This window comes from Gadus morhua, chromosome 4, assembly GCF_902167405.1.
Source record: "Gadus morhua chromosome 4, gadMor3.0, whole genome shotgun sequence".
NCBI lineage: Eukaryota > Metazoa > Chordata > Actinopteri > Gadiformes > Gadidae > Gadus > Gadus morhua.
This window is the reverse complement of record NC_044051.1, coordinates 31,071,539-31,090,444: the sequence shown is the minus strand read 5'-3', so window position 1 is coordinate 31,090,444 and position 18,906 is coordinate 31,071,539. Positions and strand designations below refer to the sequence as shown.

Here is an 18,906-nt window from a genome sequence, read left to right as displayed (position 1 = left end):
CAGAGTGTGTGTATGTGAGTGTGAGTGTGAGTGTGAGTGTGTGTGTGTGTGTGTGTGTGTGTGTGTGTGTGTGTGTGTGTGTGTGTGTGTGTATGTGTGTCTCACCTCTGGCCTGCGCAGCTGCAGAGTGTGTGTAGCCAAGTGCCAGCACGGCCGTCTCCACCAGTCGGCTGAAGAGAACGTCCCGACCGACCAATACGAAGTCAGCGTGCCGTTCGCCACGCCCCTCTTGGTTGCAGGCCACGCCCCCTGCGCCGGCACGCTCCACCGCGCAGAACAGCGGAATCATGAGACCTGCAGAGGGGGAGGGGATGGGTGTTAATGCTAAGGCTATGGGCTGGTCTGTATAGTACTGGGATGAACTGGGATGTACTGGGTGTTAATGCTACTGCTCTGGGCTGGTTTGTACTGTACTGGGATGTACTGGGTGTTACCTCTTCACTGTGTTAGCAGTGCTGGATAACTTTTGGGAGCTGTTCTTCCTGTGTGGGCGCCTACCTACCAGCTGTCAATCACCTTAGCGTAGAGTCATGTGTGTGTGTGTGTGTGTGTGTGTGTGTGTGTGTGTGTGTGTGTGTGTGTGTGTGTGTGTGTGTGTGTGTGTGTGTGTGTGTGTGTGCATTTGTGTTTGTTTGTGTGTTGCTGTGGTTTGAGTCACACAGAGTGACCTCCACATTAACAGTAGAAACTCTCTCTCTCTCTCTCTCTCTCTCACTCTCTCTCTCTCTCTCTCTCTCTCTCTCTCTCTCTCTCTCTCTCTCTCTCTCTCTCTCTCTCTCTCTCTCTCTCTCTCTCTCTCTCTCTCTCTCTCTATCTTTCTCTCTCTATCTTTCTCTCTCTCCCTTCCCCCTCTATGTCCCAGTGTGTGTTGCGTCGTTGTGTGCGTACCACCCTAAGAGCAGTGCGTGTTTCCCTACGTGGTACGCTGGCGTCTGTCGTCCAGCCCCTGAGCGGTCTCAGCGTGGTGCCGTTGTGCCCTTGGGCCCGGGACTCTGCCGGAGGGGTGGTGACCCCAGGGCGGCCGGGGCAGTCGGGGCTGTCCCCCGCCCCCTCCCCTCGGCCCTCGGGGCTGACGCTGTCTCCTCTCGCCTGCTGCTCCATCAGCCCTCAGCCTCCAGGGGGCGCTGCCACTGCACTGGGAGGAACTGGGAGGAGGAACAGGAGATCATCAGGGCACTGACTATCTCTTTTGTATCTCAATCCCATCAGGGCATTCAAGTGTCAAAATCCCCCCAAACACGCTTTGAATGGATGAAGGTTCATTTTTGCGATTGCCTTTGCCTGCTAGCCCCTGGTCTGTGGCTCTCCTACTGAGGGAGAGAGCGCTGGTGTTATAAACACAAGACACACATCTAAATTTACCAAATACCTCAACTCAACCACCCGACATACCCTTAATAAATACTTAAAGTTAGAGGATTGAGATTGAGCCCCTATAAGAGGCTTGAGTCAGTAGACATTACAGAATAAAAACTCAATAAAAGTGTTGTGCCCACTCAAACTGACTGTCTGAGACGTGAGCTAGCGTAGCTCGGCTAGCTTGGTGGAGTGAGTGGGAGGGGTTTAGGGAGTGTAGATAGATTTGTTAACAAAAAGTCTTGTAAACAAATAAGAGAGGTATGGACCAGCAGTTTTTATCTGTAGAATATATCAGTTGTAGGGTGTTATGTTATTGATAATATTATTAAAATCACTATCAAGCATTGACTATATATATGTCCTGGTTATTTTAAACTACGCGTTACACATTGCAACTTTAAATTTGGGGCTGAAGGATCGATCAATCATTATCGTTTATCATGTTTTATTGGTATTTTATCACCTTCATTGATTGCGATGAGAAAATATACCCTTAACCTTTATCCTAATATGAAATTTGAAGAGTAAAGTAAAGCAGTTTATGTTTGATTCCATTCTTTAAATTCCCTTATACTTCATTGTAATGGCCCTCAGTTAGACTGTTAACGCATATGCTTATCGTGATATTTATCTAGATTGTTTTTCTTTTCCCCATGCTTATAGTGATAAAAATGTTTTCAGTATTACCTAGTTCTACTTAATTCCACACTTTACAACTGTATCGAAATCCTTAAACTCATATTTTATGTGTTTGAACATGGCATGATGTGGCTTTAGGACCACGTTTTATAAAAACAGTTGATGTACACACATTTATAGTGTCTCATCAGCTGAGATCAGGAAATGTACGTGTGCATTACTGCCAGGCGGCTCCCTCTTGTTTCTACCTAAACTGAGAGCATGTTTATCTGACTGTGTGTGTGCGTTTGTGTGTGTGCGTGCATGTGTTTTATTTCACACTAAATTGCTCCTTCCCTCCCTCTCCCCCTCCCTCCCTCTCTCCCTCCCTCCCCCCCTCTCTCCCGCCCTCTATGTCTCCCTCTCGCTATCCAATGATACGCCCTCCCCTTCCCATCTTGTCTCCCCTCTTTCTAAACACACGCACGGTCTGGTTTTAATAAACACATATCAGAATACTTAGGTGAAAAGCAAGCCATGGATTATGTAGACTGCAACCTCTCCCCAGCACACACACACACACACCCCTACCGTCTCTCTCTCTCTCTCGCTCTTTCTCTCACACACCATGCCCTCTCCCCCTCTCACCATGCTCTCTCTCTCTCTCTCTCTCTCTCTCTCTCTCTCTCTCTCTCTCTCTCTCTCTCTCTCTCTCTCTCTCTCTCACACACACCATGCTCTCTCCCCCTCTCACCATGCTCTCTCTCTCTTTCTCTCACACACACACACCATGCTCTCTCTCCCTCTCTCACCATGCTCTCTCTCTCTTTCTCTCACACACACACCATGCTCTCTCTCCCTCTCTCACCATGCTCTCTCTCTCTGCCCCTCCCAAACTCGCTCTGTCGCTATGCTCCCTCGCCCTCCTAACCAGAACAATATTGAAGACACAAATGAGGGCAGTATTGCCAGACTGAGATACTGAAGCCTTTGGAGACAGACACGGCGACTGGTTGATATCAGCCAGCCGCGCTGGAACACACACATCGCCACTCTTTGGCTTTGTATCTGGCATTGACGACGTTACAAGAATGTCAAGATTCACAGTTGAAACTAAATTATGGCTTTTTTTACGTCCTCACTTGAGTTCGTCAACACTGTTGCATGGTGTCTTGCATATTGTCATAGGGGTATTCACATGGTCAACATGGTCGGTTGGCACTATCCCCATGGCAACAATGCTATACTGCAGGGGTACTCAAGTAGAAATGATGAGGGGCCACAAAAAAAATTTTCAGTGACTCAAGGGGCCGGTCGGTATACGTGTGACTGAGGCCGATATATGCTCTGTTTTAGACGTAACGCGTAAGCACGTAAGATACATAACCCCCCCTTGCGCGGTAAAATATCCCCCCTTAGTGCTTAAGTGCGTCGGCCAAAATTCCTGACTATGCGACTAAAACACTACGGCCCTACGCAGCTCGCAAAGACTGTGATTGGCCAGCTAACCACATCCTTTCAGGAGTCTCACATTTCCGGTTTTACAGCATAATAGCGCCATTTTTAAAAGGCCGTGACAGAAGCGAATGAAGAATTTTGAAGAAGGAGAAGAAGAAAACACAAGAACGAATTATGATAATTATAAATATAAACAAGCCAGCGATTTCCACTTCCACGCCCACAGAATCGTTCGTTGCTCCCCCTACTGCTCTGGCGGAGAATCCCCTTGCAACACGCGCAATCCTTAAGGAACCTTAAAGGAACCGTAAATCAAAACTTGTCTAAAACAAGTCCCTTGTGTAAATTACGTGCTTACGTCTCTGCGTCTAAAACGACCCTAAATCGGCCTTGACTGCTGCTGAGATGGACTGTCTGCCTCGAGTTTGGGAGGGCTGGAGCGGTCTGTGGGCTGGAGTGCTATCTGTTTATCGTTGCAACCCCCAGCCTCGTATTGAGATCGCGGCGCGCGGTTTCAAAATAAGAGCGCCCAGCACGATTATTATTATTATTTTTTTTTATAATTAAAAAAACTTTTCAAAACAGCTCGAGGGCCATTAATATGCCACTTTTCCACTGCATGGTACCAGCTCGACACGACTCGACTCGACTCGACTCAGCTCGCATTTTTTGCGTTTCCACCGCAAAAACATGGTATCTGGTACCTGAAGTGGCTGCTTTTTCTAGTACCGCCTCGCTCTTGGTTCCAAGCGGCTGAGCCGATGCTAAAAGGTGACGTCGGCAGACGGCCGGCCACTGATTGGCCAGAGAGTGTGACGAAGTCACGAGAGCGACATGGCAACCATGCTGGTAACAGCCATAGCAGCGCCGCAGCCAACATATTCCACTTCTTCAACTTCTTCAACATGCCAGCTAATAATACGAACACGAATACCATCGCATCGATGTCCTCATTTGTTGTTATGTGGGTTCTGTCCATGTGTGGGTTACGTAGGTGTTGTTTGCGTCGTGTACAAAAATACGTCACGGCCCTTTCGCGCAGCCGACTCCGCCCACGTCCAGGAGGTAGGCTACTATTTGCGGTGGAAAAGGACCCGTGCTGCTACCGTGTCGAGTCGTGTCGAGTCGTGTCGTGTCGAGTCGAGCTACATGTGCGGTGGAAAAGCGGCAATAGAATGTAGGCCTACACATCCATGTTTAACATCTATCACAAAGGATTAAGAATCAGCCTTTATACCAAAATACTCTACAATAACTATTGACAAAACCACATCCTTAGGATGGACAGAAATACAGACAGTCATGCAGATGGACAGACAGACGAGTGGTGCGGCTAGCCTTTTGTTGACAGACATGTTTGTTAGCTGCAGAAATGTAAATGGAGATAAATGAACTTAACTAGCTACAATGCACTGGAAGACGTTTCAATACATTAATGTCTGCTTTTGTTGTAAATGTGGTTTCCACTAATGTTTGCATTTCTTTTTTTGTTTTCGACTTCCAGTTGCGGAAGGTTGGGCTTGTGATTCTACTGTAAATTAGGTAGCTCCATCAAAGGCATAGCCTTGAATCCGAAAAGCATATTATTCACTTTTATTGTTTGGCAGCATTTAGTTTTTACACACACACACACACACACACACATACACACACACACACACACACACACACACACACACACACACACACACACACACACACACACACACACACACACACACACACAAACCAAAGACCATGTATGCCTACACAAACCCATAGTCCATACAAAAACCCATATCCACAGACCACTTCAAGCGCAACTGACTTAAGTGACTGAGACGCAATCAGGCAGACCACACACTGACTAAAACACATGCGTACCAAATGCCATTCTCCATAGGATAACTAGTTATCTCACTCACGTTGAAACAGCCAATAGGTGAAGTGTCTCTCTCAACACATGTTCCAACAACAATTCCACCCAACTGATGATATCATTACAACTAAAAGCAAACTTTGAAGAAGTTGCATCAGGAAGATGTGATTGTACAATTCAAATTCCCTAAAGATCAATAAATAAATAAAGGCCCAGGCAGGGCCTTTATTTATCTATTTCTGGGTTTAAACTCTACAATTGTTTGCATTACATCAATATATTATTATCAATATACTATTAAATAAGATCAATACATTATTCAATTAGAAAAAATAGCCTATTATTACATTAGATCAATACATGTATAGGCTCAAGCATAGATCAATATATTAAATTGTGGCAACACGCTTGGAAATAAACTAGTCTAATAAGGTTTCAGCAATTAACATTTAATTTACAGATATCAATATCGATGTTCAGGTCAACTATTCAACTATAACGAGGACCGAATATAGTATACACCAAAAATGGTTAATAAATTCATTTTTGAAATCATTTCAATCGGTTTCAAATGTTGTATATAATATAGTGATGTTTGGTGTCATGTGTTTATTAACTCTAATGGCACAACACAATCAAATTTGTTGGCCTATAGGAAGTAAGGATCATTAAAATCATAATTTACAATCGAACTACATGAGAATTAGAACAGCCTGAACAGACTATTGGCCTGAAGGACAAGAAAGCAGCAGCCTGCTATCAGCCTAATAGGACTAGCTGAATAATAATAGCCTCATAATGAACATAATATTAATCTTAATAATCAAAAGCGAAATAGGCTGCCTAATAATGATAATAATTCCGCTAATGTTTACAAGCAGAATGACAAGCTGAATATTAATACTAGGCCTATATTAACTGTGTATACTTCAGGTTTACTTTGTTAAGTAACCAGTGACAATCCACTTCCCAAAGGATAATCAAACGATATAGGCTACTTATTTTTTTTAGGTCGAGGAGCGACAGAGATCAACATTCCTTGCCTATTGACTAAACCTGTAGTTTCATGGTTCATGGGTCGTATATATAGCCTTACTGACACAACATGTATCCATGCTTCAGGTTAGGTTTACCAACTGATCATAATTTGTTTCTATCGCCTCGTCGCTGGACTTACTTTGTTAATGAGTCCCGGTACTCGGCGTCTCTACCGAGCAGCCACCGTCCATGTGTCAGGAGTCGTATGTCCTGTCCCGGGGCTCTGAACACCGGAGCCTCGTTGACCCGGTGCTCCCGCGAGAGAGAGAATAGATCCCAGGCGGGATTAAACGAGAAAGACAAGAGAGACAGAGCCGCGCGCGTGGTGACCCCGCTGCTGCGACGACGAGTGCTTGAAGTGAGGGCATGGCGGGAAAGGGAGCAACAGTCGCAGAAGGAGAGGGAGAGGGGGAGGGGGGAGGGGGAGTGGGGGGTAGTTACAAGCAAGGTAGACTGTGGGAAGGGACGGATTGGCCGTCAGGTTTTGGGGCAACGCCAGAAGGGCCGGTTTGTGGCACGCACATTAAACTTGATATTTATACTGCTTATTGATGCGGTGCCTTCTTTACTCGGGTTTTGAGTTTTGTTTTATGTTCAACCCGCTCTACCCCGTGGGCTTAGTTGGTTAGATGTTTTTATAAAAAATATTTATTTTGCATCTTATCTTCCCTTTCGATTCTTGACAGACAGACAGACAGACAGACAGACAGACAGACAGACAGACAGACAGACAGACAGACAGACAGACAGACAGAGAGAGAGACACACACACACACACACACACACACACACACACACACACACACACACACACACACACACACACACACACACACACACACACACACACACACACACACACTTCGTCTCCTTTATTTCAGGTGACAGACCCGGTATTAGGAGTTAAGGATGGAGGAGGCCCAGACCAGGCCTTTATTATATAACACGAGTTGGCTATAAGATTAACTAATGTGATGTTGGTTGATTATTAGTTAAAAATAAGAACAAACAATGCACATTGCATTGTTTTACAACTTTTATTCCTCACACAAATAACATCCTATACAGCCCAATATGATGTTGATATCTGAAATAGAACCGAATAATACGTTTAGACAATAAAAATGTATGGTTATTTAGCGAGGTTATGTTAAGGTATAGTGGCGTACAGACAAAGGAATAAATGTTGCTATTATGATCTTGTGGTTTGAAATGTTGAATAGCATGCCTTTACAGAAGGTTATGTATGATTCATTAGGACAGGAATCACCAAACATGTGGGAGCACAACGCGAACGGAAAAATACTATTTAGCTTGACTTGGTATTTCATTATTTGCGGAACAGAATGTTTATCTCCCTTAAGTCTTAAATCAGTTTGTGTGATGTTTGATGCTTTCTTGCTTCACTAGTGTGTAACCTAACCCTAATCCAATTGCAGAACTGCATTTTGATCATACTTAACATGTAGCCTACCAAGCCTACAGGTAGAATACAGGTGGCCTATGTGTTAGGCATACATTGTATAAAACACATAAAACATATAAAACAATGGTGTGAAGGGTTACGGCTGGGTGTCGTTGCCTTATCTATTTTACGAGGATATTATGTGAACTTTGACCCATTCTGTTTCTGCCATTTCCATTTCCTGTCCTTAGATTTTGGGCCACATTTATTCTTTCACTAATATTGTCTCGTTTCCATTTCTGAGCTTATCAGCCTTTATATACTCTAATTCAGTAAAATATTTACAAATAATGAAATATTTGAACTGCATGAGTAAATTTCACATAAACATTCCAGTTAGGTCTTTAGTCTGGTCCCATTTGGTTAAACAAACAAAATGCTAACAATCTGCTCATGTTTCTTCGCTCCACAAGAATCACAGGGTCCTTGTGTGTTCGTGTGCGTGTGCGTGTGTGACCTCGGCCTCAACTTCTCCATCATGCCTTTAAGATAGGCCTAACTGACTGAAAAAGACTCCAAAGTCAGTTTGGGCAAGCCATTTTTTCTATTAAATGTGTACTTATGATAATATAGCGAATAATTTCCTTGATATTGTTTTTCCTCCTAGGAGCATTTAGACACGTAACCGATGACTGCGTCTCACAACGTCCGCCTCAATGTGTCAGCTATCTTCACTGGGCCGATGCTCCCACCTGCTGGCTAGTATTAGGATTACCCGCAATTGCTCTTAAAGGTCCCACGGCATGAAAATCTCACTTTATGAGGTTTTCTAACGTAAATATGACTTCCCCTAGCCTGCCTATGGTCCGCTATTGGCTAAAACTTGCGTTCGGTGTAAAATGAGCACTAGGTGTTCTGCTCGATTTGAAAAAACGGGGGCTCAAGCGCGCTGATTTGGAATGTGGTCCCATATGTCGTCATAAAGGATCTAAGCTCCTCCCCTTTCTCTGCCTTGCCCGCCCAGAGAATTTGGCCCGCCAATGAGACACAACCGTGCGAGCGCCGTGCGTGTGTGTGTGATTACACAAACTGTAAAGCAAGTGTTGGCTTTACAGTTTGAACGTAAGTTGACATTTGTTTCAAACGCCCTGCCTAGTCGGGACGTTTGAAACACACATGCGGGACGAATGAAACAGCCTATTTTAAGAATAAACTATTGACCTTACTCTTGTTTTTATGCAACATACCGGAAAACATACTACTGTACTCGTCATTGCTAAATTTCAAGATGCACATTTAGATGAAAACTCACCTTTCTTCTTTTGGAGGACCAAATTTGCATTAAATGTACTTATTTCCCTGTCCTATGTCATGTTTAGGGATACACAGTTGAACATCCTTTTATTTATTTAAACTACCAGGTCAACCGGATAACATGACACCTGTTAAGTTTGAAACAAGCGTTTCAATCGTCCCGACAGTGATTACTGACACTTAATCCTTTTTTACCTCTAAACTTCAAAACTCTGAAGGTGCGGCCACACCAGACGCGTATCTCGCGTACTTCGCGTATAAAATCGGCATTTTTTCCATAGGGAACCATTGGTTTACGCGCGTATTACGCGTTTCACGCGTATAAGCAACATTTTACGCGCGTATAGCGCGTATGTGGCGCGTATATTTACGCGAAATACGCGCTATACACGCGTATATCGCGTACATTTCAAGAATTCAAAAAATTGAACTTTTTACGCTCATACGCATGACGATTAGCCGCGTTGCCCAATCAGCGTTGAGCTTGACCCGACGTCACTGGCAGAGAGTAGTGAGCTTGGACAGAAGCATACGGCCGACATCTTTCTTTATTCTGTGTGGAAATAGTAACATAGTTATGCCATTAAATGCTTTTATGGAAACATTTCTAGCGAGAAATGTGCATTTTACTTTCATAATGTTCGCTTGGTGAATGTGAAGGATGTTTGGTTTGATAGTTATGACGAAGAGGGAACGCTCCGTTCACTTGCATGGACAGAGTCTCTGGTTACTAAGCAACCTCAACGTCTTGGTGGACTATATATCTGCTGATCAACACTACGAATGCTGGAAACACACCAGACACACCATGTGAAGTTATTTAACCCGATTATTGTTATTTATATCCGAGATTATTTAATCTACCCCGATCTAAACTCTATCACCCAAACACGGCGGCGTTTGGGTTTCCTACCTCGGACTCCAGCGCAGCTTATCCTGGGGCAACACACACACACACACCCAAGTGTTGGAGCCTTAACCGTGGGGAGCCTCATCCTGGGGCAAGACACACACACAGACACACACAGCGACGGCCGACAACTTTCTTTATTCTGGGTGGAAATAGTAACATAGTTACGCCATTAAATGCGTTTATGGAAACATTTTTAGCGAGAAATGTGCATTTTACTTTCGTAATGTTCACTCGGTGAATGTGAAGGATGTTTGGTTTGATAGTTATGACGAAGAGGGAACACTCCGTTCACTTGCATGGACATGGACTCATCTAGGCGAGTGAAGTAGGCGCGTATGGCGCGTATGCGACCATTTTTGACACAAAATGGTCAAGCAACATTTTACGCACGTATCTCGCGTAAAAATTACGCGAGATACGCGTCTGGTGTGGCCGCACCTTGACATTGCACACTTTAGCACAGGTTTAAGTACTAATTCATCTGTTGTATAGTCATACTATTATGGCATGAAACAAAAAACACAACTATTTATTACAAAAAAACTACCGCAGGTAGGATTTTACTTAGCGCTCTCGCAGGCAGCACGCGGTTTAGTCTACTTTAGATTGATGTGGAAGTGGAAGTTGAAGAGACGTCGGAGAACCCGACGAAGTGATTCTTAATATTGTCTGGAGGCGCACACAGCTTTTGGCCGTGATAATATGCATTATTACCTCTCTTGGAACCGTCACCTTATCGTGGGGGAGAGGTTTGCGTGTCCCTGTGAACCTGAGGGCTGTGATGTCTGGAGCCTTGAGCTCCTGGTAGGGTCTCTGGTGAGGGTCCAGACTAAGAATGTCAAAAACTCCAATGAACAACGAAAGAAGAGGAGATGTGACCCGTCCCGGAGGAAGCTCCGTCTGGAGCCGGGCCCAGACGGAGGGCTCGATGGCGAGCGCCTGGTGGCCGGGTTTGCCACGGAGCCCGGTCGGGCACAGCCCGAACAAACTACGTGGCACCCCCCCTCTCTTCATCCCATGGGCCCACCACCTGTGGGAAGACCCGTTGGGGTCGGGTGCGCAGCCACATGGGTGGCAGCGAAGGTCAGGGGTCTCGACGGACCAGACCCGGACGGCAGAAGCTGGCTCTGGGGACGTGGAACGTCACCTCGCTGTGGGGAAAGGAACCGGAGCTTGTGAGGGAGGTGAAGCGCTATCAGCTAGAACTGGTGGGGCTTACCTCCACGCACAGTCTCAGCTCTGGTACCGTACTCCTGGATAGGGGTTGGACTCTATTCTTCTCCGGAGTTGCCGAGGGCGTGAGGCGCCGGGCGGGTGTGGGGATACTCATAAATCCCCGGCTGAGCGCCGCGGTGTTGGAGTTTACCCCGGTAGACGAGAGGGTCGCCTCCCTGCGCCTAAGGGTGGAAGGGGGGAAAACTCTGACTGTTGTTTGTGCGTATGCACCAAACAGCAGTTCAGAGTACTCTGCCTTCTTGGAGACCCTGAATGGAGTCCTGTATGGGGCTCCAGTAGGGGACTCCGTAGTTCTGCTGGGAGACTTCAACGCCCACGTGGGCAACGATGGAGACACCTGGAGAGGCGTGGTGGGGAGGAACGGCCTCCCTGATCTAAACCCGAGCGGTCGTTTGTTATTGGACTTCTGTGCTAGTCATGGATTATCCATAACGAACACCATGTTCGAACATAAGGGTGCTCATAAGTGTACCTGGTACCAGAGTACCCTAGGCCGAAGGCCGATGATCGATTTCGTGATTGTGTCATCTGATCTGAGGCCGCATGTTTTGGACACTCGGGTTAAGAGAGGGGCGGAACTGTCAACCGACCACCATCTGGTGGTGAGTTGGATCAGGAAAGGGGGAAATTTCCGGATGGACCTGGTAAGCCCAAACGAGTAGTGCGGGTGAATTGGGAACGTCTGGAGGAGGCCCCCGTCCTCGGTAACCCTCGGACACCGTGGTTGGCACCGGTGGTCAGGGAAGCCGTCCGATTGAAGAAGGAGGCCTTCCGGGATATGATATCCCGGGAGGACTCCTGACTCGGTTGCAGGGTACCGACAGGCTCGAAGGGCTGCAGCTGCTGCCGTGTCGGAGGCTAAGCAGTGGTTGTTGGAGAAGTTCGGAGAGGCCATGGAGAAGGACTTTCGGTCGGCACCAAAGTGTTTCTGGAAGACTATCCGGCACCTCAGGAGGGGGAAACAGGGAACCATCCAAGCTGTGTACAGTAAGGATGGGACTCTGTTGACCTCAACTGAGGAGGTCATCGGACGTTGGAAGGAACACTTTGAGGAACTCCTGAATCCGAATAACACGCCCTCTATGTTGGAGGCAGAGCTCGAGGTTGATGATGTTTCGTCGTCAATTTCCCTGGTGGAGGTCACTGAGGTAGTCAAACATATCCGCAGTGGCAAAGCCCCAGGGATTGATGAGATCCAGCCAGAAATGCTAAAGGCTCTGGGTGTTGAGGGGCTGTCATGGTTGACACGCCTATTCAACATTGCGTGGGAGTCGGGTACAGTGCCAAAGGAGTGGCAAATCGGGGTTGTGGTTCCCCTGTTCAAAAAGGGGGACCAGAGAGTGTGTGCCAATTATCGGGGTATCACACTTCTCAGCCTCCCTGGTAAAGTCTACTCCAAGGTGCTGGAAAGGAGGGTTCGGCCGATCGTCAAACCTCAGATTGAAGAGGAACAATGCGGTTTTCGCCCCAGACGTGGAACTACGGACCAGCTCTTCACTCTCGCAAGGATCCTGGAGGGGACCTGGGAGTATGCCCATCCGGTCTACATGTGTTTTGTGGATCTGGAGAAGGTGTATGACCGGGTCCCCCGGGAGAAACTGGGGAGGTGCTGCGGGAGTATGGGGTAAGGGGGTCTCTCCTCAGGGCCATCCAATCTCTGTACTCCCAAAGCGAGAGCTGTGTTTGCGTCCTCGGCAGCCAGTCAGTTTCGTTCTCAGTGGGTGTTGGTCTCCGCCAGGGATGCACCTTGTCACCAATCTTGTTTGTGATATACATGGACAGGATATCGAGGCGTAGTCGTGGTGGGGAGGGGTTGCAGTTTGGTGGTCTGAGGATCTCGTCACTGCTTTTTGCAGATGATGTGGTCCTCATTGAATCATCGGCCTGTGACCTTCAGCACTCACGGGATCGGCTGGCGGCCGAGTGTGAAGCGGCTGGGATGAGGATCAGCACCGCTAAATCTGAGGCCATGACTCTTAGCAGGAAACCGGTGGATTGCTTACTCCGGGTAGGAAATGAGTCCATAGCCCAAGTGAAGGAGTTCAAGTACCTCGGGGTCTTGTTCGCGAGTGAGGGTACGATGGAGCGTGAGATTGGCCAGAGAATCGGAGCAGCGGGGGCGGTATTGCGTTCGCTTAACCACACCGTTGTTACGAAAAGAGAGCTGAGCCGCAAGGCAAAGCTCTCGATCCACCGGTCGATCTTCATTCCTATCCTCACCTATGGTCATGAGGGTTGGATGATGACCGAAAGGACGAGATCGCGGGTACAAGCTGCCGAGATGAGTTTTCTCAGAAAGGTGGCTGGCGTCTCCCTTAGGGATAGGGTGAGAAGCTCAGCCATCCGTGAGGAACTCGGATTAGAGCCGCTTCTGCTTTACTTAGAAAGGAGTCAGCTGAGGTGGTTCGGGCATCTGGTAAGGATGCCCACTGGGCGCCTCCCTTGGGAGGTGTTTCAGGCACGTCCAGTGGGGAGGAGACCTCGGGGAAGACCCAGGACTAGGTGGAGAGATTATATCTCAACACTGGCCTGGGAACGCCTCGGGATCCCCCCGTCAGAGCTGGTCAAGGATGAGCGAATTTTCTCGTTATTAAATTAAAACAACCTCCCTATCATTCGCTGCTGCTGGAAAAAATAAAATAAAAAAATAAAATAAATTCCCTACCTACCCATGATCTCAACTGACAACCAACAGGAACCAAACTTTAATTTTTTTTGAGGCCTAATTTATTAACTCAAAAGGCAAGGAACACGGGTGATGCGGGGAACACAGTGAACACAGGTAACACACAGGACACAACTCACCACGAACTAAAATGATCCGACAAGGAACAAAGGAAAGACAAGGGCTTGTATACCAAACACACAGGGCACGCAACGAGTAACAGCTGAAACACATTAGGGGAGGCAGCACTAATCACACAGGAGGGAAACCTGACATGGGGAGAAACAAGACTGATACCAAAGTAAAACAGGTAACACACCAAAACAAGACAAGGAAACCGACAGACCATGACCATAGGCGTCGATTACGGGGGGGGCGGGGGGGACATGTCCCCCCCATTATTTGAAATACGAATTTTGTCCCCACCACATTTAAAAATGTGCAAACCAATTGCGACTGAAAAAATCCCCACATACTCAACCGAAATCGTTGAGTCTATAATCATGCGATAGGCGCGCACAAAGACATCATTTATTAGATAGACCTACCTAATAAACCGTTGGAACACACAAGACCGGAACCCATAGCAACGCCGGTAAACAAACCCCTACTCCCGAGAAGCCCAATCCCTATGAGCTCCCCGCGCTACGACCATCCGGAGGCGCACAGAGCTTTTGGCGGTGATATTATATATACAATTATATTATATTATATACTATTATATATAGAGCTCCGAGAGTCGCAAACGGCAACAATCACTTTCTCCTCCATGCTGCAGCTCATTCCGGACTGCACTGCACTGAGTTTGACGGTTGAACGCTGATTGGCTGTTACATTACACATGTCACTCAGTGGCCACGCTGTTGAACGCTGATTGGCTGTCATCACGCGAAATTCGTGTCAAAGTTGAAATATTTCAACTCGAGCGAATTTGTCGCCCCACAAATCCTCGTGAACGCGCTCGCCTGTGCACGGCGAAAGTGTGGCGTGACAAATCAAAACAAATCAAAAAAATTCGCCCGATACACGTCTATACATTCACTTTGTATGGGATCTTGTTGCCTCGTCGCGTTTGGTGTGAACACACTAGAGAAGTTTCAAGATAGACAGCCAAAATTGACATTTTTATTCAGAAAATAGCCTTTTGCTTCCTGTAAAAGGCATGTTTGTGACACGATATGGATACATCATCTAGCCTGCATGTGGAGGGCCACATAAGGTAAGAAATTGGTTTACGTAAACGTTGCTGCTGGTTCTGTTTGCTCCTGATGACCTGGCCAAAGGTTATCCACGGTCCTAAGCGATTGTGATCTGATTCTGGTTGGTGCTCCAGCTAGTATGCATTGTATAGATTGCAGCTAGTAGCAGCTACAAACGGTGCGATTGCTATGCCAATGTGGTTATAGTTGTTTTGTCTGATTGAGATATGTGACGACTTGGAGCCTGGTAGGCCTATCCGGACATATGTTCTCGCATAACCTGTGTGATTATCCTAAACTGTAGGGGATTTTATTTGCGGGCAATTTGCTTATGTTGTTGCAACGAGTGAAGTCTACATTGTTCCTTCGCAAGTGTTTACTGGTGGTCAGGATTTGGCAGATGCAATTCTCCTCCGGGCGCTTTTTTTTTTTTTTTTTTTTTTTTCCAGCATCACATATGCTACCAGCAGCCCTTGCTCGTCTTCAAAAGGCTGATGCTCAGTACCTTGTTTCATTTCGTACCCCCTTTACAGTCTGGTATTGTTTGTCTGGTAAACTTTTTTGATGTCGAGATAAGTGTTAAATTGCCAACACTGTTCTTTGTCCTGTGTGTATTAGTATTACATATCCCGAGCCAATACCCTGGTGTTTCCAACGCCGTTTTGCAAAACAAGCCAAAACACAAACTGTGTTTTCAACTTATTGTTCGAATAGGATTTTCAACACCTGACTATACACTGAGCATATTGTAATGCAGCGTTGAATGGATGAATAGCTTCCATAAGGGTACCCAGCACTTTTCAAACCACACTCTATTTGTTATCATTCGTAGTGCTGATCAGCAGAGCACGTGAGCACTCCACTGCATTGAGAAGAGCCGTGTAATAAACAAAAATAATTGACAGCTGAACGTTAGGCAGGCCCATGGAAGTGAATTGAGCAGTCTACAGCATTAAGAAGAGCCGTGTGATAAGTAAGGGATAATGTATAGAATGCCGGTCATTATCGGGAAAATAAGCCCTGACAGGGCGAACAGGACACCGACGCGCAGCGAAGGTGTCTTGCTTCCCACTGAAGGGGCTTAATTTCAATAATGACCGGCGACGTTCTATACATTATCCCGCTTATTACACGGCTACGTGCCAAAACGAAAAAAATACTTCACATGGTGTGTCTTTTTACAATTTCTTTTTTACCAGCATTCGTAGTGTTGATCAGCAGAGAAAATAGTCTGCCAAAGACGTTGACGTTTCTTAATAGCAAGCAAAGACGCTGGGGTTGAAAAGTTACTGGACTACTTGAGGAGTGATACCAAAGACATCCTAAGCAAAAAGTCCTTTGTTTTCCATTTCATCGGCCATTTATACTTAGCAACGGTGCCGGAAGTTGTGAAGAGCCCATTCAAGTGAACAGAGCGTTCCACGGCATTGAGGAAGCCCGTGTAATAATCCGTGGTGGTGGGTACAAAATGAATCATGACAAAATCTGGTGGGGACGCGTCCCCGGCGTAATCGACGCCTATGCGGTGAGCCCCGTGCGTAATGCTGCACCATGGCACTGCTGGAACTGCTGGAGGACCATGCAGTTTGATCATTGACTAACTACATGAATAGTTGCACAGAGGAGATTCTTATAGAAGTTTTATAGTCAAACAGTATAGGGTATATACAAATTTGATGTGTTTAGGCCATTTATAAGATCTAGTTAATATCATTAAAAGTAATTTCCAAACACATTAAAGAAAAGAAAAAAACAAAAGCAAAGAGAGATTTTGCAGCAGTAGCAAACTTTTACTTAAACAGAGTGGGAGAGGAATCAGGTTAACAAAACATCTAAGAACATCTAAGTAACCAGAGAATGTGATTCTAAAAGGGGTGAGTGTGTTACGGACAATCTATTGTGTTGGTAACTTCACTCATAAATCTATCTACAGTTAAGTATGCATTTAGACAAATACGATAAAATATCAATATAATATGTGCAACCTTTTATGTGTGGTTGTTCAAGACACACTGAAGGCATGATGCCACCATAGGTTTGCAGAGGACTATATACAATATACACACTGAAGGCATGATGCCACCATAGGTTCGCAGAGAACTATATACAATATGCACACTGAAGGCATGATGCCGCCATAGGTTTGCAGAGAACTACATACAATATACACACTGAAGGCATGATGCCACCATTGGTTTGCAGAGAACTATATACAATATATTTCATTGCCAATTTTTCTGAATTGGATCGTCGACTAAAAGGAACTTCTTTGAGAGACGAAACGGAATTGTGCACGTTTGCAGCCATGATGAAATCAGCAAGTGACTTGATCGAAGATATCCCTTCGCGCTCTTTGCTCAGTTACATATGACGCAAGCACGTTAGGGCGAGTCCCAAATCCCCATTGAAAATGCATTGAAGGCTCAATTTCCGAAAAAAAAAGTTTTAACATTAGAGTCAACGGAGAAGGCTTGGGCGATTTTCCACGTCGATGAATTCGCCCATTGAGGCGGGACCATTTGAAACGCGACTTGAATCTGACGATTCTGATTGGACAATGACAGATATTAGGTCTAGAACACTGAAAACTACTTTTGCCGTGATAGAATAAAAAAATAAAAAATAATCCTCTTTCTCCCAGTTGGTAGTGCGTCACCCAAATCGCCCCTATACACCATCCGCCCCTGCTCTAAGCAATCTTTGCTTTATAAATCACAGTGCCTACAAGTGTGCGCAGCTGAATCAGTTTCACGTTCCACCCTGTACACGCCCTTTTTTAACCATAAATGGTCAATGCAAACGACCTCATGATTGCGATCTGCATATAAAACAGACTCAGATGGAAGTATTATGTTGTGTCGGAAAGAATGGCAGAAGGACTGAGAAAAGCAAAATAGCAAAAATTCACGAAGGTTGAAGTGGAGACACTTGTGGGTGTGGTGGAGGTGTCACGTTAAAATTGTACCGGGGGCGAAAATTGTACCGGCCTACGTCATTGTTTGTTTACATCCTGACAACCTGACAACCTGCCCGGCAACAGACGACGCGATGCAGAAAACATGTTTCCAAACGACGAAATAACATAATACAGATAGCGGATCGCTATCTGCATTATGATAGATAGCGATAACACTTGTTTTTACTTTATATTTGTATTGTATTTAATTGTTTAATCGAAACAATAAAAAAAATTGCCCGCGAAACCGGCGATCGCGTCAAATGACGCGTCAAATCACGTAGGAAGGTTCTTGAACATTCTAGACTATGAAACCTGCTTAAAACACTCAGTTTACTAGCTAAATTCGATCAAACAATTCAATACAATACAAATATAAAGTAAAAACAAGTGTTATCGCTATCTATCATAATACAGATAGCGATCCGCTATCTGTATTATGTTATTTCGTCATTTGGAAACATGTTTTCTGCATCGCGTCGTCTGTTGCCGGGCAGGTTGTCAGGATGTAAACAAACGATGACGTAGGCCGGTACAATTTTCGCCCCCGGTACAATTTTAACGTGACAGAGGCCCGAAAATTAGTTTTGTTCGGCCGTAACGGGATTGGGATCACCAACAACAAAAAGCAGAGTGAGTAGCAACATGTCGCAGGGGGCTCACCGCTGTATTTAAAGGGTTACGGTAATAAGACCAACCGAGAACACCTTGGATAGACAGTTTGTAATCACCCACGTAAAAAGTTCTTGAACATAAACCCTTTTTAATGCCTGATTTGTCATGAAAAGCATCAAGAGGAAAGGACAATAATATAACGATTGTGATGAGGAGTAGCCTATGTGGCTTGGTTTTCCACACTTGGGATTTAATTGACATTTGATCATGTG

General features: G+C 45.7%; 1 protein-coding gene across 1 annotated transcript in view; it reads right to left on the bottom strand.

Moving 5' to 3' along the window:
• LOC115543021 (DNA-binding protein SATB2) overlaps nt 1–6,691 on the bottom strand; it is a 28,622-nt gene extending 21,931 nt beyond the window's left edge. The window contains exons 1-3 of the mRNA XM_030355553.1: nt 6,471–6,691; nt 918–1,145; nt 106–294 (exon numbers count right to left, since the gene is read on the bottom strand). Of these exons, the coding sequence (XP_030211413.1) occupies nt 106–294; nt 918–1,101 (373 nt within the window). The 5' untranslated portion in view covers nt 1,102–1,145; nt 6,471–6,691. The remainder of the gene's footprint in view (nt 1–105; nt 295–917; nt 1,146–6,470) is intronic.
• Nucleotides 6,692–18,906: the final 12,215 nt, after the last annotated feature.